At 37.3% G+C, this 26419-nt stretch overlaps 2 protein-coding genes across 2 annotated transcripts; one reads left to right on the forward strand and one right to left on the reverse strand.

Moving 5' to 3' along the window:
• Positions 1-1730: 1730 nt before the first annotated feature.
• On the reverse strand, positions 1731-3557 carry LOC149499448 (uncharacterized). Its single transcript, XM_089739735.1, has one exon. The coding sequence runs from the start codon at positions 3411-3413 to the stop codon at positions 1731-1733; it is 1683 nt and encodes a 560-aa protein (XP_089595861.1). The 5' UTR covers positions 3414-3557.
• Positions 3558-3916: 359 nt separating this feature from the next.
• UbcE2H (ubiquitin conjugating enzyme E2H) lies at positions 3917-25481 on the forward strand. Its single transcript, XM_028186029.2, has 5 exons — positions 3917-4134; positions 16038-16114; positions 17600-17767; positions 19084-19212; positions 20427-25481. The coding sequence occupies exons 1-5, from the start codon at positions 4082-4084 to the stop codon at positions 20585-20587; spliced, it is 588 nt and encodes a 195-aa protein (XP_028041830.1). The 5' UTR covers positions 3917-4081; the 3' UTR covers positions 20588-25481.
• The last annotated feature ends 938 nt before the right edge of the window (positions 25482-26419 follow it).

Genomic DNA, 26419 nt, shown 5'->3' on the forward strand with positions numbered 1-26419 from the left:
CTAAGGTGGAGGACTCGCGGGGCCTGATGTGATCAGCGTGTCTTCGTTTTTCTAGTCCTCCTGGTGTTGAAACAATATATGAATATTTATGTTTTCGGGATGTAATTACCGCTGGTTCCCATATTTTATCATTGCGTGTTTTAATATATACTTGGTCACTTGGTCGGTAACTCGGTGATGTGGTACGAATGTTTTCTTTTACTTGTAAATACTGCATTAATCTTCTTTTGTCTGGCCGAATGTTGGAAAGTATGCAATTCAATTGTCGTCCAAACATCATCTCAGCTGGAGATTTACCAGTGGACGAGTGCGGAGTGTTTCTGTATGTAAACAAAAATTCTAATAGTCGGCGCTCGAGATTTGTGTTGTCTACCGATGCCATTCTATTTTTGAATGTTCTGACTAAACGTTCTGCCAGCCCATTTGTCCGAGGATGATATGGAGATGATGTGACATGTAAAATAGATTGTTTTGTGCAATATTCTTTAAATTCATAAGATGTAAATTGAGGTCCATTATCGGATATAATCATTTTTGGTAAGCCAAATGTACAAAATATGTTATCTAATGTAAGACAAAGTGATCTGGTGTTGATGTGTTTCATCGGTCGTATTTCCACCCATTTGGAGAGAGCGTCGCACAATACCAACCAATACGATTCTTCGAACGGTCCAGCAAAGTCGATATGGATTCTCTCCCATACTTCTTCTGGTATGGACCAGGAAAATACAGGAAGTTCAGGATTACAAGGGCGGTTCTGTTGGCATCTGGTACATTTCTTGACAAATAATTCTATGTCTTCGTCAAGGTTAGGCCACCAAACATAGTAACGTGAAAGTGCTTTCATAGCAGAAATGCCAGGATGTGCTCGATGAAGGTATGTAAGAATGGCTTTTCGGAGTGCTGTAGGTATAACGATGCGTCCTTGCCTCATGAGTATCTTATTCTCAACAGATAATTCAGTCCGGTTTCTGTAGAATGGTTTCATTTCTGGATTGTATTCTGATTCTCTCCAGCCGGTTTTTAAATTTTGACAAACTTTTGTGAGTATATGATCCTTTGAAGTTGTTTTCATAAGTAACTGTTCTGATAGATTAAGGTCAGTCATTCGAGTGCTCAAAAGACGTAGATCTATTTTATGTACAAGCCCTTCTGTCTCGGTGGGTTCAGTTTCAGGGTTTGGTAATCTGGAAAGGCAATCAGCTAATGTGTTATTTTCACCTTTCCTGTAGTAAATGTCATATTGATAACTTCCCACTACTAGGGCCCATCTTACCAATCGGTTATTGGCTAGTTTAGGAAGGTTGCGGTGTGCACCCATAATATGTATAAGAGGCTTATGGTCCGTAACTAGATTAAATTTCGTTCCTCTCAAGTACTGATCAAATTTTTTTATACCAAATACTATTGCTAAAGCTTCACGATCAATAACGGAATATTTCATTTCCGCTGGTCGTAGTTTCCTTGAAGCAAAAGCAATTGGTTGTTCTATGTTCGAGTCCTTGTGGAATAATACTGCACCCAATCCCTTTTCGGAAGCGTCACATGCTAAATAAAGGGGACGTTTCTCGTCAAATGCAATTAATGGTTGTGAAGAAGCTATGCATTTCTTTGTATCTTCAAATATTCTGTTTTCATGATCAGTCCAACGCCATCTATTTTTTTCACTAGTTAGATCGTGAAGATCCGAACAAATCCCGTGAAGATGTGGTACAAACCGTTCGTAAAAGTTAACTAGTCCTAACTTCCCCTGTAGATTTCAAAATGTTAACTGTGGGTGTAGCCCATTCAATAGGTGTAACGTTAGGATCTACTTTTTCTACAATCCCTTCTGAGATCAGGCGATCTAACTCCCTTTCTATATTCTTTTTCATGCTGAATTTTATAGGCCGTGCAGGAAGGTGGATCGGTTCAGCTTCTGGTTTGACATGTATGTTTACGTAATAATTGTTAACTTTTCCTAGTTTTCCATCAAAGAGTTGTACATGTTTATCCAATATTTGTTTAAGAGTCATAGGTGTTGATGTTTTGATGGAGTATACTGGTTTTGGAAATTCCATTTCAAAAACTTCACTCCAATGTAAACCAAATAACATTGGTTTGGCATTTTTCATTACGACCACAGGTAGAAGTTTTTGCAGTCCGTCGACTTCGACTGTTACTTTTGTAATTCCCTTTGTTTTTAAGTTGGTGTTACCGTAGGCCTTAAGTTTCGGGGCGGGTTGTAAAGATGATGATCCTAATTTTTTCCATAATGTCGTGTTTATTATTGAATACGCAGAGCCAGGGTCCCAATCCATAGTGCAAGGTATGTCATTGATGCGTACATCGATTTGTTTGCATTCTCTCTTACGTGTACCCAAAACGCTGCAGATAACTTCATCATCGCTCTCTTCCTCGTTATTACTGATAGATGATGATGAAGTTGAGGACTTATGATGTCTTGTTATTTTTTTAACTGATTTTCGGCTCCCTTTTGTATAGCTGATGTATGCCCGTCCAGACTTAATGCAACAACTCTCAAAGTGTGCCTTCGTGTTACATTCTTTACAAATATGGTCCTTGGCTGAACACTGTGATAGGCTGTGCCGTTCTTTCTTTCCACAGCGTAAACAATGCATTGGATTTAATTTTCGTGTTGTATTTTGATGTAATGGTACGGTTTTGGTTTTGCTCCTATTTATTTTTTTAATACTTGTTCGTGGTGTGTCTTGTTCTGCCTGTTCTCTTGATTGAGAGATTGTAAAAATTTGTTGAAAGGTTACTTCTCTTGGTATTCCGTCTACCATTTGAATTAAATCAGGCCATTTTTGTTTCAAGTCGGTTTCTAAATCTGGATGATTCAATCCAGTGGCAAAGCGGTCACGTAATTGTCGTTCCAGGAAGTCATTAGCGTAGCCACAATCCCGACTAAGACTTTTTAATCTGTTTGCATAGTGCTCCATCGTTTCATTTTGTTCTCTAGTGCAATTCCAAAATTCTGTTAAGGCTCTATATCTCGTCGTTTTTATGCGATAGAGGTCTAATAATTTGTTACAAATTTCGCTGTATGTAGCTATATCGAAATCAGGCGTTAAAGCTACTTTTAATTCGTGGAATATCTCTGGTGTTAGTAAATTCAGAAGCAAATCTTTCTGTAAGTCGCTGTTATTGATATCAAGAATTTTGCATTTGTTTTCGAAAAAATCAATGTAATCGTCAATTCTGAATGTATCTGGGTTGTATTTATCCACATTGAATTTTTTTATTATACTTATCTTGTTATCCGTATCATGTTTTGTAAAAGAGTCGTTCGTCACGCTCTTGGCTGTTGTATTGCAAGCTGCTGGTACCAACAACTTCAAGATTTGTAAAATCTGTTCTTGCTGGTTTTGTTGTGCATGTAAAAATAATGCGAATTGTTCATCGTTCATCTTAATTTCTTTTAACTCGTCGCCAATATAATAAAACAATGTTTTCAAGACATAGCATAAAATATAATAATGATAGATGGTAAAAATGACAATGTGTTCGAAGTATATTTCAAATAATGGAATATGGAAAAGAAGGTTACAACAATTACGGATCCTCCCGATCCATTAACAGTGCTTTTAGGTACCACTAGCACCAGTTACCGTCCTCGTCGAACCCGTCACTTGCGACGAAGGGCTCGACGAGCGCATTAACTGCCCACTGAATTTCACAGTGGGTCGCGTTTCCGATCCGGTGGTAGATTTTACGAAGCACTGCTCTTGCTAGGGCCAGAGTAAGCAACACTCTGGGTTGAGATCCGTGAGCTCACCTACTCCTCTGAAGGCTACCAGCCTATGTAGGGAAAAACACCCCACAAAATACCTTCGTGTACCTGTCGCTGAATACCATTCAAATTTAGTCTATGGTTTATTTAAATTTTTATTTGTCTTTGCTAGTCTAGGTGGACGAAAAGTACAAAAAAGGTCTATGGTTTGTGTCCATTGTTTTTCTACAATGTTATTTTTCTGACTGCTGGTGGTGGACGAGAAATTAGTTTCGAGTGAGTTTCGCGTTAGTGTTTCTAGTGTTCGTGTTCGATACTGTGATTTATTAAGAATAGATCACGAAGATGTCGTCACCGAGCGCTGGGAAACGACGCATGGACACCGATGTCATCAAACTGTATCCTTTTCTTTGTTATCGTGATTACAAAGGACTTATCCTACTGTGCTTAGGGCCACCATGTAAATAACTAGTCCTAGGACCATCAGCTGATTGTCACCAGCCTATGTAGAATCGATTAATTTCGACTATATAACATTAGACATCATTAAATTTAAATTAACTAAGTTTTCTTTTGTATTTAATTTCTAAATATCGGACATTGGTGTTGGTCGTACAAGCCCGTGTCGTATCTATATATATAACACGTAGATAAACACGTAGATACGTTACGTTTACGCAGTTTTCTTCCGCGTCTAATAGATTGTAATATTTCGTAATTCGTTTTTAAACTAGGCCACGGTCTCAATTGCGTATTTTTTAGCGACCTTAACGCATGGTTTGTAGTTGGTCTATGGGTAATTAAACGCAATAATAATTATCAATATCAATCGTACACACTGGTGAGAAAAACGAACTTTGATGTCTTTGTCATGATGATGAATAAAAAAAATTGAGTCACCTTACGAAAAAAAACTGAAAGTAGGTACAAGTCAAGATTTATAAGACTCATAATTCGACTATAAAAAGTATTTGTTCACATACTAATTTAATTGCAAATTGAATCAGCAAAAACAACATTATGGTTCACTGCCCTTGTACACAAAGACGATTGTGAGAAATAAAAAATCAACTTTATAGTGCTTTGGTAGTATGCCAAAGGTTTTGGAAAGAATAAAGATCTGGATAAATAGAGCAATCAGAACATTTATCTGCAGTGAATTTTTTTTATCCTCATACCTCTAACTAATGCACACATCGATTTGCTTTTGTTATCTATTCACCAAAATTTCTAAGACTTGCTCTGACAATGAATTGTCATTACTACCTTTGGTTAAAATGTATTATATTAATGTAAGAAAGGGAAGTAAATTTTTCTTCATTGAGACCATATAAATATATAATTTTTATAAATTAATGTTAGGTGGATTGTTCTAGATTTATGATTTTGCTGTTTCACCCACTGTTATATTATAAAGTAGTAGTACTTAAAAAGTACTGAAAAATGCATTATCATTATAGGATGTAATTACCATACTATAATTTTAAAAAGACATTGAAGCAAAATTATTTAGTTTATTCTTATTTCTAAAATATCCAGAATTAACTAGAATGAATCACATGCTAAAATTACACTTCAGATAAAGTGGTGTCTAATCCCAATTATAAATAGGCTTTGCACCTACTTACATACTTATTTAACTTAATTCTGATTAGATAATTAAAAGATATGCCATCAGCAAAGTGTTGAACTTTATTTTAAGGCATGAAAACTGTTAATAATAGTCATGGGCTGTGCTGTGCACGTGAAACAACATAGATACAATAAACTATTTATTGTTACTGATTACCTTGTTGGTCCAGTGGTGAATGAATACCACTGCACCACCATATCCAGGGTCTGTTCTACTCCTCGATTTTAGTATTTGTTGAAGCTTGAGTTTACATATTCTTGTTTTCTATATGCTGCCACACCCATAACAAAGAATATATACAACTTTTTTCTATCATAGAGAACCATTGTCTTAATTTAGGATAGCCTACACTAACTTAAAACTTACTAAATTAAAAGACACTTATCACTACATAGTATAAAACAAAGTAATTTTCTTTGTCCCTATATCCCTATGTATGCTTAAATCTTTAAAACTACGCAACGGATTTTGATGCGTTTTTTTTTTAAAGATAGAGTGATTGAAGAGGAAGATTTATATAATATATATAATAACATCCATTAAATAGTGGAGAAATACTGTTATTTTTGAGGTTTCTAATGTGATGTCGTAAATAATCAATAGTAAAATTTCATGTTTCTGAAGGGAAGCGAGGGCGGGTCGTTAGTATATAATAAAATGACTACATTATTTAAAGTAATTTTCCTAGTAGTAATGGGTGCCACTCTCGTGTAAGCAGTAACGTGTTTGAAACAAGACATGCTTCCCAACAAAACTACTGACAACAGTTTTTTTATAGCTTAGATGGGTGGACAGACTCACAGCTCACCTAGTGTTAAGTGGTTACCGGATCCATAAGAGACCAACAAGGTAAATGGCTCTACAAAATATATCAATTAATTAAGCTATCTGTTGGTTAATAAGTATGAAAAGTTTTAGATAAGAATGGAATTTTAGTTCATTTGCAAAACGTCATATGTATGGCATGCATGAGCTCACAAGTTTGCCCGTGAGCAACACATAAACTTTATTAACAGTATGTGCTATGAAATTGTGACAGAAATACAATACATCATATAAGATTTTAATCATGATTATTGCCTGAGCGAGAACTGTTAGATATTTGTGACCTGCTAATATGATTATACAAAGAAACATTCTTTTTTTTTATTGCTTAGGTAGGTGGACGTATTCACAGCCCACCTGGTGTTAAGTGGTTACTGGAGTCCATAGACATCTATAACGTAAATGCGTCACCCAACTTGAGATATAAGTTCTAAGGTCTCAGCATGGGTACAACGAAACGCATTACTGCTTTACGGCAGAAATAGGCAGCGTGGTGGGACCTACCCGTGCGGACTCACAAGAGGTCCTACCACCAGTAATTACGCAAATTATAATTTTGTGGGTTTGATTTTTATTACACGATGTTATTCCTTCACCGCGGAAGTCAATCGTGAACATTTGTTAAGTACATATTTCATTAGAATACTGTTGCATTTTATGTTCTCGTCAATGAGAATGAGGATTTCGAGAGACGACCCTTAACGAGGTCTACGTCCATGGTATCTTCTCAATATCAAGTAGACTGTGAGATCAACAGCCAACAACTTTACTATTTCTGGTGGTAGGATCTCTTGTGAGTCCGCGCGGATAGGTACCACCACCCTGTCTATTTCTGCCGTGAAGCAGTAATGCGTTTCGGTTTGAAGGGTGGGGCAGCCGTTGTAACTATACTGAGACCCTTAGAACTTATATCTCAAGGTGGGTGGCGCATTTACGTTGTAGATGTCTATAGGCTCCAGTAACCACTTAACACCAGGTGGGCTGTGAGCTCGTCCACACATCTAATCAATAAAAAAAAAAACTGTAATGAAAAAAGACAACATTTTTTTAGACAAAGGAAAATAATTTCGAGGTCTTTCCATCCAAAACGATCGAAACGAAAGGTCATTTAATAGTCATTAATATTTTTGAACCCAATGCTGTAAATAAGTTGCGTTAGTATACGCACCAAAGTACGACAACCCTGTCTAGAGTTCAAAAGCAATCGTCTAGCCTACGAAGTCTACAGTACCCTGCGCGCGAGACTACAAAGAAAGGTAACGGCACTGGGGGCAGACAAACGTTGTCAGTCTTCAATAAGGCCAGACGCGTATACAACTTAAAGGAAACTTTTTTTTGTGTATGCCAAAAGGATCTGTTGATTTTTTTATAGCTGTAGCATACGAGCTTATGGTTGAATGGCTACCGGGATTCCTTTTTTTCCTACCTAAGCTGATGGTCTTGAGAGACCACATCAGCATAACCGGGCGAGTAGGGGAGCTCACGGGGCTCAAACCTGACGTTGTTGCTAACAAGAACCCTGGCAAGAGCCGTGCTTCACAGAATCTACCACCGAATCGGAATCGCAACCCACTGAGGAGATCCGGCGAGAAACTTAGTGGGCTGTGTCTGTGGGTTAGTTCACTCGCCGAGGCCTTCATCGCAAGCGACGGGTTCGACAAGAACGATGACTGGGATCACGAAAGTAAATGCGGCCATTTATTTACTGTTGAGACTTGATTTTTTCGTCATGGAAGTAACTCATGAACTTCTGTTACGTATTTCCTTGGAAAGAATTGGTATTTGCTTGCGGGATTTGAACACTGGCATAGTGGCTTCATTCGATATGTACAAAGGGCGTTACGACCTATACGCCGCATCGAGGACAAATGTTACTATAATAGCCGGCAAACTTCTTGAGCATTTGTTGACGTAGTGGGGGTAAGTTTGCGCATGGTACACTCACGTGCAAAAACATTATTTACTCTGCGTCATAATGCAATTAAATTATTAAAATCAACATATGTATTTATTTATATATTTATTAGAACATCAACAAAAAATATAGGTTAATAATTGTAATAATTTAATCTTGGGGTAAAATAGATATTCCTTCTATTAAGTCAAAACTAGAGCTGTTGCCAGGTCTTCGTTCAGTTGAAGCGAAGCTGGTATTTGTAATTTTTTTTTCGTTATCATAATCTTGACTATTATCATCATCACTGTTTTCATCACCCGAGTCGCCATCATCGTGATAAGTCGACATAGGGCTCATCGGTGTAGTTTACGACTCGGTCGGTTCGATCTTCTTTTTTGTCTATAATTCATTATTTTTTGAAGATATTCGATTCGTAGTAATCGAATGTTACTTTTTTCAATTACCAGCTTCCGATTATTTTCTGTTTTTTTTTCCATCTGAAGCCTAGCTCTTTCATAATTCGTCGTAAACTTCATTCCGAGCCATTAAAATGTATATCTTCTTTAAAATTTTCGAAGCCTTTCTACGGTACGAGGTTTCGCTGCTTGTTATGTAGTTATTATGATTACATCTTTTTATTACAGATTGAACGAAACTATCCATTCCGGTAACTTTCTTCTTCCCTGATCTTTTCTTACCCGGAGTCCCGAGCACGATGAGCAAGCCAGAGCCTTTAGCTTCGTTAACAATGCACCTAACAGTACTCACTGATGTTTTTGTTGCTTCCGAAGTCTGTTTTACTTTTTCCATAATATCATTCTTCCCCTGTTTTATAATGAAGCAAGATACGTCGTACACAATTTTTCTACCCTTTCTTTTGAATACTACACCAGTTTGTCGCGGCATAGTGTATTTTTTATAAAAAATCAACAAACACTCAACAAATAGCAATGGCAACAAAGTCAACAAGCAATTATAACAAAATATAACTTAACGATTAATAACGATAGACTTTTCACTATACGCAAGCGTACTTTTGGGAGCAAGCGGAACGAAGGCGCGGTGCGGGACGCAAGGTTCGACTGATCTACCAATAACGCGCTCGATACGATTTCCCCTGCCGTCGCGCCTCACCCTCACCACCAAAGTGATCTAAAATTCGGTTCTGCGCAGTCAAGGTCATTTGCTCACGATGTTTGCCGGTTACTATACAAGGAAATGACTATCAACATAAATATTTTCAAATATAAAAATACATCGGTCTAGTAAATGGTAGATTCGAGTCCATTCACAACACCGATAAGATAAGCTGTGATAACAGCTCACGTAAATTAGCACTGTAGAACGCAGTCGAGCTCATTCTGTGTGTAGTTCGGAGATATATGTTTTGATTTGATATTCCTAAATGATCCCAAAACTCGTGGACAGTTCTCGTTTCATTCATTTTACAAGTTCCGTAGTTCACTTTGTTCCTGGTAAAATTACCAATGAGACAACCCTGAATAGTTTCAACCCTGTTCAAATATTTCAATTTCATATTTCGCTAGCTTAGTAATCGGTCAATATCGCTCATGCTCATTTGTCTGCTTATCATAGTTACATCGAAAAGTGAAACCTAAAATAAATCTGTTAAAGGTCTTTTTTACCTACGGCTGACAATAAATACTAAATTTAAATTTATTTTATTTTAATTGGATCCCATTTTAAAATTCAGTCATTTGTTTAATGATTACTGTTTTTTTTTTTTTATCTTTTGCTTCAATGTAGACACGATAAAAATACGAGTAATTATGGAATACAAGTTCCGTCGCGGTAAACTAGAAATTCCCTATCCTGGTGAAACTGGAAAGGCCTCCGGGCCACCAGTAATCCTTCAATCATAAAAAAAAAAAACTAGAAATTCCTCACAAATGGCTCACAGCATTAATGATATGTACGGAGCGAATACTCCAAACGAACGCACGACTCTATATATATTAGTTTGAAAACTACCGACATAGAAATTTTGATCTAAAAAATGAACCCCGTGATCGCCCAAAAAGAAAAGTCAACAACGATGAATCAAAGGTAACAGTTGAAGCTGACGATACTCGATCTACTGCTATATATATATCTATTGAATAGACAACAGCTTTCAACGTTAGTATCAAAACAATATTCCACAATTTGCGTAAAATTGATAAGGTAAAAAAACTTGATAAGTGTGTGCCGCATGAATTGAACGATCACAACGCGATGAATGCGTTTTATGCCTTGCTTTGCTTCACAAACTCAGAAGCGAAGACGTTTTGAATCACATTGTGACTTGCGATTAAAAATCGATTCTTTTCGATAATCGCTAGCGATCGTCATATTGCTTAGAACCTAGTTCAGCACCCAAGCAAGGCCTTAACGAAAACGAAAGACCCTAAAAGTCATGGTCACTGTTTCGTGGTCTAGTGCCGGTATAAGTTAGAAGTTTCTTGCCAATGCCACCAGCATTACTGCGCGCTTGTACTGCAAGGAACCGGACACTGATGAAAAAAGTCAAATCTCCTGAAAGTCTGGGTTAGTCGCTACTCCCACAGGACAACGCTCAGCACAACACGGACGGTCTCTAAGCTGCAAGTGTTAGGATTGGAAGTGTTGCGTCATCCACCGTACTCACCAGACCTACAGACTTGTACTTTTTCCAAAGTTTAGACAACTTTTTAGCACGGAAAAATTCAATATTCGATAGGCAAGTACAAAATGCCTTAAAAAGTTGGTTACGAACATTTAACTTTATAAGAAGGGCATTGAAACCACTGCGCTGGCAGAGATGCACAACCATAGGTGCATATTTCTATTCATAGAAACAAAAAAAATATGTATAAAAATGACAAATTTTCTGTATACTAACTGTATACTTTTCTCAGGTAAAGACCTAATATTATGATCGCGTTGCTTGATATATCAAAATGTCTACAGGGTATTGAAGTGACTCCTCTACTGGGCGTGCTCTACCGGTGTCTGTCAGTGCCTCGCGGTCCACTAATGTCCTCCGGTAGTACCACAACTTATATCTGTAATTAAGCTAATTTGTAATTGTATCATCGTTCCCATAGACGTCGTCGGATCTTCTCGGTGGGTCGCGATTCCGATCCGGTAGTAGATTCAGGGAAGCACTGCTCTTGCTAGATAGTGTTAGCAATTATTTCAGGCTGAACTCAACTACCGCTCCGTGTGAAGTTGAAATAGCCCCATTTTTTTTTTTTTTTGTTGTTTTTTGTCAGGAGGAAATCGCCGGACTCCCGCCCTTTTCTGGGGATACTGGGCGGGGTATGTCAGAGTCGAACTGACTAAAACCTCCTGTCGCTCAACAACCAACGTCCAAACCTCGCATGAGACAGAACTCATGACAAGGCAAAGGGGGGAAAGTGAAGCGTTTAGTGCGGAGCACATCTCTCCCATCACCCTCCCCCTCGGGACGCCGGACTGGCGGTCGTCGGCGCCACGACCACCAGCCCTCTCGGTCGGCAGACTGTCCGAAGCCCGCCTAGATGGCGCCGGTTAGAGTGGGTTACCCTACGGAATACCCCGCTGGGCCAGAACCAGCGTGGGTCGAGGATAGCCGGCCTTCCATCACCCGGATGCTCTTGCGTAAAACGCGTGCAGAGCAGCTTGCACGTCGTCTTCTTAGGCCCCCCTCGCCGGTCCCCAGACCGACATGTGAGGGGGACCCGAAACACTTAGAGGGCCAGGGCTTGGGCGAGATCCGCCTCCCTGGCCCCCGCTCGACGGCGGCGGGATTGTGCGTCTCTCACGCGCCCCGCCGCCTCCTTCTGCGAGATGGTGCACTCGCAGAAGTCGAGCATCGCCTTCCACGACTCGTCGTCGCCGAGCATCGATGCCACAACACTCGGCAACGACAAGTCGGTTCCTAGAAATAGCCCCTTAGGCTACTAACGATTAGGTAGAGAAAAACAAAATTGCGTCCGTACTTGCGCTTGTTGTGTGTTGCTAACTATCCAATTTCCATTATGATCTTGTTGATCCAGTATTTTACTAACCCTGACTATGGTCTTTTTATTGTCTAGATGGGTGAATGACCTCACGACCTGATGTTACGGGGTTATCAGAACAAAAAGACGTGAGATTACAAATAGCGTGAAAACTGCCAATCATCTTGAGACATGATCGATGATGATCGTATTATATAATTATACTAGCTGACCCGGCAGACTTCATAGTGCCTTAATCGATAAATAAAAGACCTAAACTTTGTATAAAATAAACAAAAGGAATCCGTCCGACGGGGGACATATCAAAGGAAAAACAAAATTGTTATTTTTATGTAATTCCGAGCATTTCATATTTATTTACCTTGTAAACCTTCTCTGGACTTCCACAAATAATTCAAGACCAAAATTAGCCAAATCGGTCCAGCTGTTCTCGAGTTTTAGCGAGACTAACGAACAGCAATTCATTTTTATATATATAGATTTCTTAACGACTGTCCCAGTCTTCAAACTGGAGTCAATCACTATTTCGCGGCAGCATCAGACAGGCCGGTGGTACCTACGTGAGTGGTGGTACAATGTCAATAGTATTAATGCACATTTTTAAATTGTACAAGTTTGGCTTTCATTACACGATCGAATGAATCTTCGTCCCCATACTGTACCAACTTCGAACGAGAATTATTCACGAGAGACGTTTGCAGGGCCGGACTTGAAACTTAATGCCGCTCCTGGGCACCGGAAAAAAATCCGCCCCAATACTGGAATTTTACTTAAACTTATGGTTTATATATTTTATTTTTCAAAACTAAAATAACTAATTGATTGCAGAAACGTTATCATATGTTATATGAGCATTTCTCAAAATAAATGCACCACCAATAAAATAATGTACTAAAATAAAAATGTTACACTAATGCATTTTTTTTGTTTTCATTTGTAGATAGGTGTCTAAAGATTTTGAATATGAGGTTTGTTGTGAGGTTTAATATGTAATAAAGTAGAGAAATGTGTAGAAATATACCAAGGGCGGAGAAATATTCTTATTTTGTTACCGTCTATCAATTACGTTAATTAAAACACCAAATCAATTTCGTCAACTTTTATGCATTTCAATAGGGTGACATAACCATCATTTTACGTGTCTATAAAAAACTGTTAACATTTATAGCAAAATGTTACTTATATAAGTTGTAATATATCCTTTACGTTACCATTTGCCCACAACTTTGTTTTAAAATCACAGTAAAGAAGTTTTGATGTTGTTTTATTTTTAAATACGTTCACAAATGAAATAACAATACACTTCTTTTGCTTTTTTAAAAAAAATTGCAGGTTTTAAGATAATAAATAAAAAAATTGAAAAGAAATACGTGTCCGCTTTTATGGGACAGTAACAAAAATGGAATACTGGTAACAAACTAGGATTTTATAAGGCTAGTTTTCGAAGTAGTTCAAATTATAATAAACTTTGACCCGTGTTAAAAATAATTATAATTATATTTATATATGTAGATTATAGTATGAACTGCTGTCAAAGGACATTTAAACATTTTTCGTTTAAAAAATACCCTATTCAAATATTTAGGAACATTTACGAGTAGGTAACAAAAATATCGTTTCAGTTCTTTTTTAATCATAATGAAAAGGAGGCCTAACGGTTTCTAATTCAGTAAAAACCTTTAATAGCAATAATCACATTCATCGGCTGGATAGTGATCGTATAAATCATAATCACATCTTTGTCACCAGAAAAATGGACAACGTAATAATATTTTTATTTCTACAGCGTTCATACTTGATACAAAATGCAGCGGATTATTAGACGAATCTGGAATAACATATCGGTGCCTTGATAAAATGTGTCGAAGAAAAAGGCCATGATAGGCCAAGGTGTAAACACAGGCACGCCACTTTTGTCTTTGTTTATTTTTTTCGTCTTCTGACATCTCACTTACTGATTTATATAAATATTTAGATTTTATCCTTTCTATGTTTCGTATTCGCTGCTCCTCCATCTTTTGTGGATTTTCTTTAAGTCTTTCGCGGTAGCGCCTCATTTTTTCAGCAGAGGTTAGAGTCGAACCCGTCGCTTGCGACGAAGGGCTCGACGAGCGAATTAACCCCATAGACACAGCCCACTGAGTTTCTCGCCGGATCTTCTCAGTGGGTCGCGTTTCCGATCCAGTGGTAGGTTCTGCGAAGCACTGCTCTTGCTAGGGTCAGTGTTAGCAACTCTCCGGTTGAGCCCCGTGAGCTCACCTACAAACGTTAGGGTGAAGCTGAAATAGCCTCTCAAAGCTATCAGCATAGGTAGGAAAAAAAAAAGTGTTAGTGTAAAAGAACCCTTTTTTTACGTTACCCAGAACAACAGATATTTTGAAATTTAGCCCACCACATCAGAAGGAATATCATGCAGTAGTTCTCTCTTTACTATGATCGCACTTTTAGATTAAAACAAGCAGATATTTAAAAGCCGCATTTGTTTTTAAATAAACTAATCAAACTGATAGAAAAATACTAACAAAAAACTCCCAATCTATTTCATAGTACAAATCTGTAATAGTACAACAAAAAAACAAAGAAATTGACGCCGTTGTAATTGCAATAATTATTATAAAATTATTTTAAACAGAAAGTTAAATAATAATAATAATATATTATATATACTCAGCCTAATGATTTCCTATTTTGTTACTCTCTTTTCCATTTATACGTTACCACACAAAAGTAACAAAAAAAGAAGTAACAAATCAAGAACAAAATGTCATTTTATTTGTAAACACATGCAACTCACACGATTACTCTTATTTCGATTTGATTAACGAAATCAAGAATGGGAGCTTTAATAGTAGGTTAAGTGAAATAACAATAAAATCTGCACATATCTATGTTTTTTGAGTAACAAAGGTGGAATTTTTTTCTGACCGCTAGCTTAAATATTGTATTTTACCGTTCGTACCGGCACCAGAAAGAACTAGTCGAAATTAAAACAAGACGGATGCCAAGCCGGCTAGTGCTACCATTATTCTAAAATATAATTGCATTAATCGATTCTCATATTTCTTCAGAATTATGGTAACAGAAACTGGAATTTCTAGGTGGAACTTTTTACGGGACAAGTTAAAATCATTAATTAGAAATTTAATTATAAATTAATGTTAAAAGGGATGTTTTAGGATGAATTGTGACTTGTGGATATAAATAAATAATATTTTATATTTATACAATGCCCATGCCCATTCAACTAAAGATCGATGGTTTGGTAAGATATTGAGATTAGGACACTGCACTTTTCATACAACTGGTTGAAGCTGATTTATGATATATATTTTTAATGAAAAAATCTCATTGTATTTATATCTGTTTTTTTCCTTTTTAATAAGTAGAGTAGTTATACTGCTTACACAATTTATAAAAAGTAGTAATGAACTAATATATTAGCCGGAACAAAATATTAAAAAAATGGGACAGAGGCTAAAGTCTATTGTGCAATAATTTTGAGAAATGCTCATATATTAGTTAAAATATTTGTTGTTTTTTCTAACAATTATAAACTTTGCACTAAGGGTGACTCATCATTATAATACATTAAAAAATATTAAATTTATTTAATTCTAGAAAATAGAAAAATCTATTATTATTTTTAATGTCCAAGGAAATAAATTGATTAAATCATTTTGATTATAAATTTTTACCAAAAGTACCAATATTATAATTCACAAATAATGGATTAATTGAAATTGTTGAATTCTAATAGAATTAATTAATTATATTGAGCAATCTTGATAAGACTAAAAAAAAAAAATTCACTTTTAAAATTTTGCCGCCCTGGGCACTTGCCCCGACTGCCCATAGTGTAAATCCACCACTGGACGTGTGCATTATTTTAATTAATATTTGGCAATTGTAATGCGTGTGTGTGTATTGTTAACCATTGAAATTTCTTTAACTAAAACAATACAGTATCGAAAGCAAGCACGAAGTGACAATCCTGAGCGGCCTTAACGAGTTCTGCGTGAAATTCTTCGGACCTCCAGGAAGTGAGTACATATTTATCCAGATATTATCTCCAACCCATTATTATAAGCGAAACGTAAACAAACTAACTTCGTCCATTTCTCCGAGTGCCTCGGTCGGTGGGCTTATCTCGGCAAATGGCCGCAAACCAATTCTTGTACAGAGATAAAATTGGGTCAATATATAAATTTAAGTGTTTATAAAAATTATTACTTACTATAAAAATTATTACTTACTGGTGGTGGGACCTCTTGTGAGTCCGCACGGGTAGGTACCACCACCCTGCCTATTTCTGCCGTGAAGCACGTTGTACTGTTAAAAGTGAGACCTTACAACTGCTGTCTCAAGGTGGGTGACGGCATTTACGCTGTAGATGTCTATGGGCTCCGATACCCTCTTAACATCAGGTGGGCCGTGAGCTCGTTTACCCACGTAAGCAATAAAAATATATTATTTACAATATTCAATAATTTATGGGGCTAAATTTTAAGTGCTACGCATTTTCGTAGGATTTATAATTGGCTGTTGGTTTTATATTGCTTGGTCTACGGCTCCGCTAACCGCCAGGTGGGTGATGAGATCGTTTGCCTATCTACGCATTAAAAAAAAAGAGTTGTAAACAGGTTACGTCATAAAAAGCGTTGAAAAACAAGGCTTCAAAGTTCAAAGAACCACACTTAATAAACAAATGTCCAAACGATTTGTTAATAATTCTTGTTAACGATCTCGTTTTGCTCAAATTCAATTAGAATATTCTGGAATCAAACGGTCGAATCTGTATTGAGAGATAATGTGACTTTACTGATCGTAGGTGATATCGTGAATATGCACTGGTAAATAGTATTACTAATCTGCCTGTTTCTACCGCAAAACAACCAAGAATTGGACCGTTTATTTTGAAAGTGGTGTAAGTCCATTTTTGAGAAAAATGAGCTATCACGTAATTCATGCTTAATTTAATGTAATTTTTTTATATATAACTAGTCCGTGTTTAATTTCTCAAAAAAATCCCATCTTTTGTACAACTTAAAATCGGTCGGTAAATGAAATTGCATAGTCATCGATTATGAAAGTGGTGTAAGTCCAATTGACAGAGATAGGTGGCATAGCCAGATCTCATATGATTTGCCTGTATTTTTAAATCAACAAATATAGTAACCTTTAATTTTCTCAAAACAAAAGAAAATGGACTTACACCACTTTCAAAATAAACGGCCCAATTAAAACATGGGACATTCTTATACAATACTAATTGGGACTCTACTGGCTGTGGCCTCGAGCAGGTCGCGATCTTCGTCACCACATTTAATACTATAAAAAAATGCATAACATGTCTGCCACATGTACATAGATAATACGCGATGCTGAGCCCGTATTACCGCCATTAAAAATATGAGTCTTTTTTTTTTTAGGGGAATTTCAGCAGTTTTGAAGTAAGGTGTTTGAGACTATTAATAAATGCCAGTAAAGATATATTCTAATCTATGTCGTTTGTTTTATAATTTAAGCGCCATACGAAGGTGGTGTGTGGAGAGTACGCGTGCACCTTCCCGATCATTACCCTTTCAAGTCTCCGTCCATCGGTTTCATGAATAAGGTCTACCACCCCAACATAGATGAGGTGTCGGGGACCGTGTGTCTTGACGTCATCAACCAGGCGTGGACTGCTCTTTATGGTATGTTCTTGTTCTCTTTTATAACTTCAGTAGACTGAAAAGCGTCCAGGAGATTTGGTGGATAGTGGACACGGCTATGCCACTGCCTATCATTAGATACTGCCTCGATATCATCCCTACAAGTACATTTTGTACCGCCGGAAGGGAGCTCCTTTTGAGTGACAATTAATCTTGTGAAAACTTGTTTTTTTCTGGGCAAATGAGCTCACTTCCCATCCATTATGAAGTGCCTACCGAAGCTCAATATAAATGTATAAATAATGCCTCCAATACGGACGACCATTGAATCTGGAACGCGTCAGAAATAGGCAAGTTGCTGATATGGACCCGTGGGTGCCACCGTCCAGCATGTCATACCATTAATACTTAAGATGAGGATAAGATATGTGGTACAGGTGAGTGATAAAACGGTTTTTCGTACAGTGACTGTATGAGAAGTAAACCACTGGGTCTGAAATGGTACTGCAGGCCTAATTGACCTGATTGTAGTTACTCTACATGGGTAGTACTGAATTGAAATATTTTCATTTCGGTGTTGTAATGTACATATTTTGAAATGAGCAACAGGTATCTTGCCCATTTTTCTTATGGTAAAGTCGCGGAGATTTGAATTCGCTTGTGAAGATGTACTTCAATAACATTATGTAGTCTCTAGTTTAATTATAGTTTTACAACCCGCTGTCTGTCTGACATTAATATTCCTCTGGAATCTATGCGGCTTGGTATATTAGTAGCGGATTTAGTGCCAAATTTATCGAAATTGGACAAAGCGAAGAAGGACGTAAGCAAGGAAGATTTCCATTGATTGACATATTATTAGTTATGGTTCAAGATACCATTCAGTATTTTCCGCTAGCTTAAATATAATACACTAGTGTTCACGGTTATATCGAATTAACCCTTTGAGATTCAGAGTCCACACGTATTGGACATATAGTTTAGTCTTAGGACCGCAAAGGGTTAATCGGTGGATGAGCTCTCAGCACCGCTCTGAGAGACGTGAGTGAAGTCTCAGTTGCGTAAGTGCTGGCCCATACTTCGAACCAGAACATGTCATTAATCAGCATACACCATGCCACCAACAACAACGAGATGTTGCTTCATTTTGGAAGTCGCAAAAGCGTATTGGTTATGCATTTCCTGAAAAATAACAGTGCAATCTGCAAGATTGTAACTTGGCATTGTACCACTCGAGTATTCCGAATCTCTTGTCCTCAAGCAAGACGGCCTGGACAACTAGTCTGGCGATGACGGATAAGGTTCTTGACCTCCTGGCGATGACGGATAAGGTTCTTGACCTCGTTTGTGTGTTGCAGACTTATCGAATATATTTGAATCGTTTCTGCCGCAACTGCTCACCTACCCGAACCCGATCGACCCGCTGAACGGCGACGCGGCCGCCATGTACCTGCACAAGCCCGAGGAGTACAAGAAAAAAGTCTGTGGTGAGTTTCCTTAGAATATTCACAACTATAATATGGTCATATGGATCGGGACCACACTACAGGGTGATGGCCAAGTCTTCGTAAATCTTAATGGTCACTTTTAACGTCACAGATGTGTCTTATCTCTTATCCAACACTCGGTCATAGCATCTGATAAGTGTAGTAATATCTTTCTCGCTTTAATTTGAGAAAACAGTTTTCCTATTTCTGCCGCGGTGTTCGAAGGATGAGATTGCATATCCAACACTCGGTCATAGCATCTGATAAGTGTAATAATCTTGCTCGTTTTCATTTGAGAAAACAGTTTTCCTATTTCTGCCGCGATATTTGAAAGGTGAGATAGCAATTACTCACGCTGTCGTCTGGGATCTGACAATCGCTTAACACAAGCGAACCTACCCATGTTAAATACATAGGAGATCACGGTCTCCATCACTTTGCTGAGCAAAGAATGAATCTAAGACGTCTAAATGTCCACATTGCATCACCTCAAGGTGGGTGGCGCATTTACGTTATAGATGTCTATGGGCTCCAGTAACCACTTAACACCAGTGTGCTTAGTGCGAGTTTTTTAACGTTCCCGATAGCGTAATAGTTAACCCTATTTTGTATGCAGTTGGAACAGCGCCCCTAACGGCAAACGTAGGCAAACGATTCCATTCCATACAAATATCAGCTAACTTTTACGCTATCGAGAACGTTAAAAAACTCGCACTAAGCACACAGGCGGGCCATAGCTCGCCCACCCACCTAAGCAATAAAAAAAAGGGTGCGTGTACTTATGTACGCGCGTAAGAAGTTATACTATTTTTATTAAATTTATTTCTTTTTTTTAATATTAAATAAATAATAATACATATTTAAAGTTAATAATTTAATAATATTTAGTAAGAATTATATTAAATAATAATTTTGTCATTTATATTACTAAAAAATTAATGCTAATAACACTTTTTTACGAGTGTACATGCGCGAAATTTGACCTGCGGATATATTCAGACTCGCCAAATTACGTCGGTCGTATTGTAATGAGCGATTTAGTGGGCAACTTTATTTATTAATTAATTAATTATTTTTTATTTATTATTTAATTATTAATCTTGTGTCACGGTGCGCGCGAATCGTAAAATTTCACTCTCATCAATTTTTCATAACGCGCCTAAAGAAGTATAACTTCAAAAAAAACCTCAAACCGAAAATTTTCGGGTTCGCAGACTACGTTCGTAAGTTCGCCACAGAAGAAGCGTTGCTAGAGAAAGACGCGATAACGGGGGTCGGGGCCAGCGCCAACAAGGCGAGCAACGGCAACGACTCGGACTCGGAGTCCTCGATGAGCGACTTCAGCGAAGACGAGGCGCACGACATGGAGTTATAACACAGACTGGCCCGGACCGCAGCCCGCGCGAGGCCGCTCACCGCCACCGCTCTGTGAACGCGTACGAGAACAATAAAAACGTTCGTTGATTCGAATTCGAATTGTAACGGTTTTAGTTTTCGAATTTCGAACCCGGAAGTTGCACTTTTTGAAAGTATCGTTGAACAACCGTATCCGTTTTGGCTTGTTTCGTTGTATTCGTACGACAAGAGATTGAATATAATTGTTTCTTAAACTATTGAGATATTAAAACTATATATAATTGGTGTATTCAATTTTCAGTGTTCTATTAATTTTTTTCGTATCAAAATTCGTTTTGTTTCACTCTAATGTACTTACTCAATGTATTAATCCAATTACAATTTAAAATAATAATACTATATGACACCAACCAAAACACTAAAGCACTATAGTGAGATTAATATTGTATCTGTATTTGAATAATAAAAATCGCTGCTACAGATAATATTAAGATAATGGGGTTGCCAATAAAAATATTTTTCCACACGCAGAGAGACAGCTTCAAAAAATATATATATTGTAAAAAATAATTAAGGATTCGATCGTTTTATGTAGAAAAGTTCAAAGTCACTCTCTTCTACGACTAAAGAAAATTTTATATTCATAGCGTTAATTCGGAAATGTAATTGTAATTAAATTGAACGTACATTGTTTTCTAAAATGAAAACGCCTACCGTGTTCACAAGTGCTCACAATTAGCAGTTGGCGGCTGAGTTTAGTGCTGCTCTGTAGTATAGGTACCCATAAGAAGCGTCAGGGCTCCCATCAGGAAAACGTACTTTCACAGTTTCGCGTTGAATCATAAACTTGTTGCTTTATAAATGAAGGGCTGTAAACATCCTGGTAAAACTAATACCGACCGAAACGCGTTCCCAGGTGAGTTTGGTCACACAATGAACCTTGATAGGCAAATATGAATTTAATACTGAAGTACGTCTGCCGCGGACAGCTATCAGCATAAAGTCAACACAAAACCGCTACTACGGCCTTTTAATCCTAAAAGGTACGTAATTTTTGCCAGATCGTCAGATTATAATAAATATGTTTTTGTGTAGGACTTTTTGGTTGGTTCTTTTCCGCATAACGCGGTCGGTGTGTAGCGATGTTCTTGTATTTTTATCGAATTTTAAAGACGGTTAACGGACTCTAGGATTGTTGGTGAATCGTCATTAATAAATGGGGCTCATGATGAACCACGGCCAAGGGACCGGCGCGAGTGGACGTACATTCAATACAATTCTTTGTTATACTAAGACCATGTATGTACTTGTCACGAGGTGTGGTCCCGGGTGCTAACGACCAGAAAAGGGTGGCTCTTCTCCAGACACATCTTCCCCGTCATTCATAGTAGTGTCTTTACTGTCTTTTTTGTTTACCCGCATGGAATACACTGTACTTTAGGTGGCTCCAGCACTGGGTAAAATGTGACTTATGTTAACGCCCAGTATTCAAACTATTTCCATCCCAATTATCGTTGTTTTTTTTGTTGTATTTTTATACTTTACCCGCATGGACTACACTGTACTTTAAGTGGGCCTAGCACTGTGTAAAAATCGACTTATGTTAACGCCCAATATTCAAACTGTTTCCATCCCGATTATCATAATATTCGGTTCTGTGGGCGTGACGTAGCAAAGTTTTTTTTTCGTTTCCTATTTCAACGCGTGCTAAGTACGTATTTCATTAAATAAATAGGTACTTGCCTGTAGGTCCGCTATAAACGTGTCACTGGACCAGAGCACCGGCTGTCTTTTTCATTAGGCCACTAGCCCTGTCTCATCTGCGATCCGGTCATAGGTCTCTGAACTCGTGGGGTTATTAGTCGATAGAGCTTCGATATAATTCGATATTTCGACTAAAAAATAAAATAAGAGCAATCAATTTAGAACGCCTCTTTTTTTAGAATTTATGGACATGTTAAGTGTCGGTTAGCACTTTGGGAAGGTGCGAGTCTGTACCGTGTTTCGTTACGAGCGAGTAGAATACGCTTTAAGGTTAGAAGCAATACGACAGTCGAAGTGTTCACGTTAAATCAGAGAATCTTATTGTAAAATGGAGAAATTGTAATATTAGATATTTAGGATTTTAAAGGTTTTAAATTAGAGGTAAAGTTGATTTGAGAGGCCGCGGTCGAATTCTGGCCCCTGAGCTCAAACCGCTTCAGCCTTATTTGTAAGTCTATGTTTACGAGGAGTGCATTGTTGGTCAACGCTTTTGAACAATCCTTAATTAGCTTAACTTCTTTTTTCTTCCACGGTTCCGCATGACGGAATGGGGAGCTTGTTTACACTTGACCTCACGAAAATTGCACACACTATAATGACCTCGCATTTTGCATCTCGTTGATTCTGCTTTGCTTTGAAAGAATCTGAACGTCTTTACTTCATATTGAAAGTTTGTAGTGCTAACTCGTCTATGATCGTAGACTGATGAAGCATGGCGTGTCTGCAACACCTCCCCCCCAACCCCGGCGCCGCAGCCGCCCCCCGTTAACGTGACGTTCGCAACCTGCGACCACGTGTCCGTGGGCTGATCAAAATGGCCGGGATCACGAATTTTTAAAGTACTTCTTCCGTTTTGTTATCTCTTTGAAGGTGAAGGATTAGCGCGCTTATAGATACATTTGAAAACTGTCTCAGTACCGTTCACAGAGCTAGTAGCTACGGGCGCGATCGATCTAGTTACTTGTACATAACTTAAATATGTCCGACAATAGAGTTTATCGAACTTAAATTTACTAAACAGTGTAAAGGAACAGTCAGCACTATCTCATAGGTATTAATGTATTTTTTATTATTATTAATAATTAATTTTAGTCTTAATTTCGTTTGAAAGAATGTTGTTTGGTAATCGCGCTTCGTTACGTGACGACGAGCCCGTCTCGCGGGGTAACGCAGCTCTGTTAGTGCGTCCGCACCGAGCGTCGCTGTTCGCAGTTAGCTTCGAACGAATATTGCTTAAATTAGGTAGCATAAAGTCGAATTTACGTTGTACAAAAACTGCACTTATAACTTTGACTGTAGGGTTTTTTTGAGGTATTAAAATTAAAATTGTAGATTAACTACTTAAATGAATCTTAATCTGCAAATAGTCGCTTAGATATCAATCGCATTACACTAGAACCGATTATGATTTGAAAAGTATAAACCTTGTACATTCGACTTTATACCTTAATGTCAAGCAATAACGTTTCGTGCCTCGCGTGAGCGCTTATCTGTCGGCGGACAAAAAAATAAATATAATTAGCATATCGTTGATTTGCAATTCAATAGAAATTACCCGTACGTGTAAACAAAGATGAATAAAAATCAATTGTGACGCATTTCGCAATGTTTTATGACCCGTGACATTGCACACGAAGGTTCGTGCAAATTCTCTAAATTAACATTTTTCTTTCTTTCTTTTGAATCTGTATTATTGAGTTAGATCAGCGCGTTATATTTCTAGAATGTTCACGGCAGTATGTTGATGGTCTCAGTGAGCGAACCATACAGGAAGCCTTCTGAGAACTGTAATAAATTTAATGAAGATTTTCGTTATGGCAACAGAAAGTTTTAGTTTGTCTATAGTCGCGAAATACACGATCTGTGATTGTTTTTTTCTTCCTTATTTCCAGTTGTATGTTCATTTGTCAATAGTGTTTTTTTTTATAATTATAGAACATCGTACTTAGTATAATTCATAATTAAAAGATTAATAATTTAGTTGTTTTTAGCTTGTTTGGGCTTTGGACACCGCCTTTTTTTACATCTAGAACATAAACCATGATGTGAATATAATCTACTGTACATGTGTAACATAGTAACGGGAATTAACGCATTTTACCTTTAAAAATTTGTCCCAATATTCTAAAAGATAGATGCAAAATCTTTTTAAAATAAACATCTATAATCTTAAGAAATCTGTATTAAAAATCTTGCAAATAAATGAAAAACTGGATCACCAATAATATTGTTGATTAAAATTATATTAGTCTTATCATTTAGATGTCGTCGGGTAATAATTGCGTCAATTCCTAATATTTTGTTATTTAATTAAACAACCAAAATAATTTATGAATAAGTTTGTAACGCTTGTATGAATGTCGGCGGTGTTGCAAGCAATAGAGGAAAATTCGCTGTACACCAAATAATACTAGCATGAAGAGCGCTGATTCTGTCGTTTCCTGGGTTGGCTTGGCATAAATACTTTTAACACAATGTACTTTTTGTTTGAAGAACATAATGCCACAAATTTAATTGATTACAAAAAAATTCGCCCATCACTTTAAAAAGCTTTAAATGAAAACAAAATAATGGATTTTAATTTATTCTTCAAATATTTTTCAACATATCAATTTTTTTTTTTTCATTTACAAAAAGCATCAATTAAAAAAAAACGTTTGGACACATAATAGATCTCTCAGTCTATGACATGTTGCGAACTAAAAGTGTTGCAATTTGTATATTTAAGTGAATAGGGTTAAACATAGATTTTAAATTAAAAAAAAAAACGAAAAAAATATATTAATATTATAGACATATATTATCTTCGAAATAATAAAAAAAAACTAAAAGCCATAATAATATATTTTGGTATAAGAAAAGAATAACGTAATTTTTTGTCGATGGTTGATTTTGATAAGAGTCCGTCATGTCCACCCCTGCTTTATTATTTTGATGATATTTTAATATTTTGACAGTGAACTGTTGGCCGTAAATAGTACATTTTGAAAGCAAATTATGTATTTTTAATATTTGACAATATGGTGTTCCGATGTCGCTCGATAAATGTACTGTATAAGTTCCAACAACGGTTATGCATGTTACAAAATTATATTAATAACCATTTTATTTCTTTACATAATATAATAAAACTTACGTTATTTTAAGTACATTTGCGTTTTATTTAGCCCTCTTTTCGATTTCTTATTTAACACTTTGTCTGTGGTCAATGAAACTCGACAACAATGTAAATATAAAATTGTATGGTTCTTGTCTTTTTTTGTTTAGTACATGTATGTGTACTTTGTGAGCAAATACCGTACAGTACCAGGCAATAAATATTGCACATCGATATTTAGAAAGAGACAGTCGTCTAATTTTGTTTTTGTTGTAGAGCGTTTCCTGTGTGCGACGAAATACTAAATTGATCCGGTATCTATGGAGACTAAGTGTCAATTAGGTATTGTGCGACAGATATAACGCTCTACGAAGCAAAAATTAACCGTCTCTTTCCCAGGGTCGATGTGCAATATTTGTCGCCCGGGTACTGTACACACTCAAGGACTAAAAATGTATGAGATGAATCTTAGAGCCAGTTTACGTCACCTGACCGAATTTCTAACTTTAATAAACCGTCGAGTTGGGAATATGTTACAATCGCCTCGGCTGGTTGCCAGCATGAAGAAACAAGCGATCTTGTCTGATGGGCTGTTGTTGAGACGTGAGGTCCCCCTTCTGTGCCCCCTCATGCAATGTTTGTGGACATTAGTGCACTCAATGCTCTATCCTTTATAACGTGTCTGTGTCTAAGGGTGTCCCTTGTATGCCGATGTTACATGAGGCCCAGTCGCGTCACTCCCCAAAAGGTGGTCTATGGGTCGAGAGACACGGGGCCGAGTCGCACCACTTCTAGACACGTCACCACCGGTAGACAACCGGTGAACAGGAGACTGTGAGGAGGATCTCAGGGCGCCACCACTTACCGCTCTGGGAGACTCACGCCAATAAATGAAACGATTACAATATATTACACTTGAGTTTATTCACTACACATTATTACAGCTTCAATGGTTATAATTGTTCACACAGATTAAGTTAGTGGTAAGGT

Source organism: Bombyx mandarina, chromosome A1, assembly GCF_030267445.1.
Source record: "Bombyx mandarina strain Sakado chromosome A1, ASM3026744v2".
NCBI lineage: Eukaryota > Metazoa > Arthropoda > Insecta > Lepidoptera > Bombycidae > Bombyx > Bombyx mandarina.

Excerpts from the sequence above, each read along its gene's own strand:
- LOC149499448 (XM_089739735.1), bottom strand. The coding sequence starts at position 3,413 with ATGAACGATGAACAATTCGCATTATTTTTACATGCACAACAAAACCAG.
- UbcE2H (XM_028186029.2), top strand. The coding sequence starts at position 4,082 with ATGTCGTCACCGAGCGCTGGGAAACGACGCATGGACACCGATGTCATC. Across the intron at positions 16,115-17,599 it reads ATTCTTCGGACCTCCAGGAA|CGCCATACGAAGGTGGTGTG; the intron begins GTGAGTACATAT and ends TTATAATTTAAG. Across the intron at positions 19,213-20,426 it reads GTACAAGAAAAAAGTCTGTG|ACTACGTTCGTAAGTTCGCC; the intron begins GTGAGTTTCCTT and ends TCGGGTTCGCAG.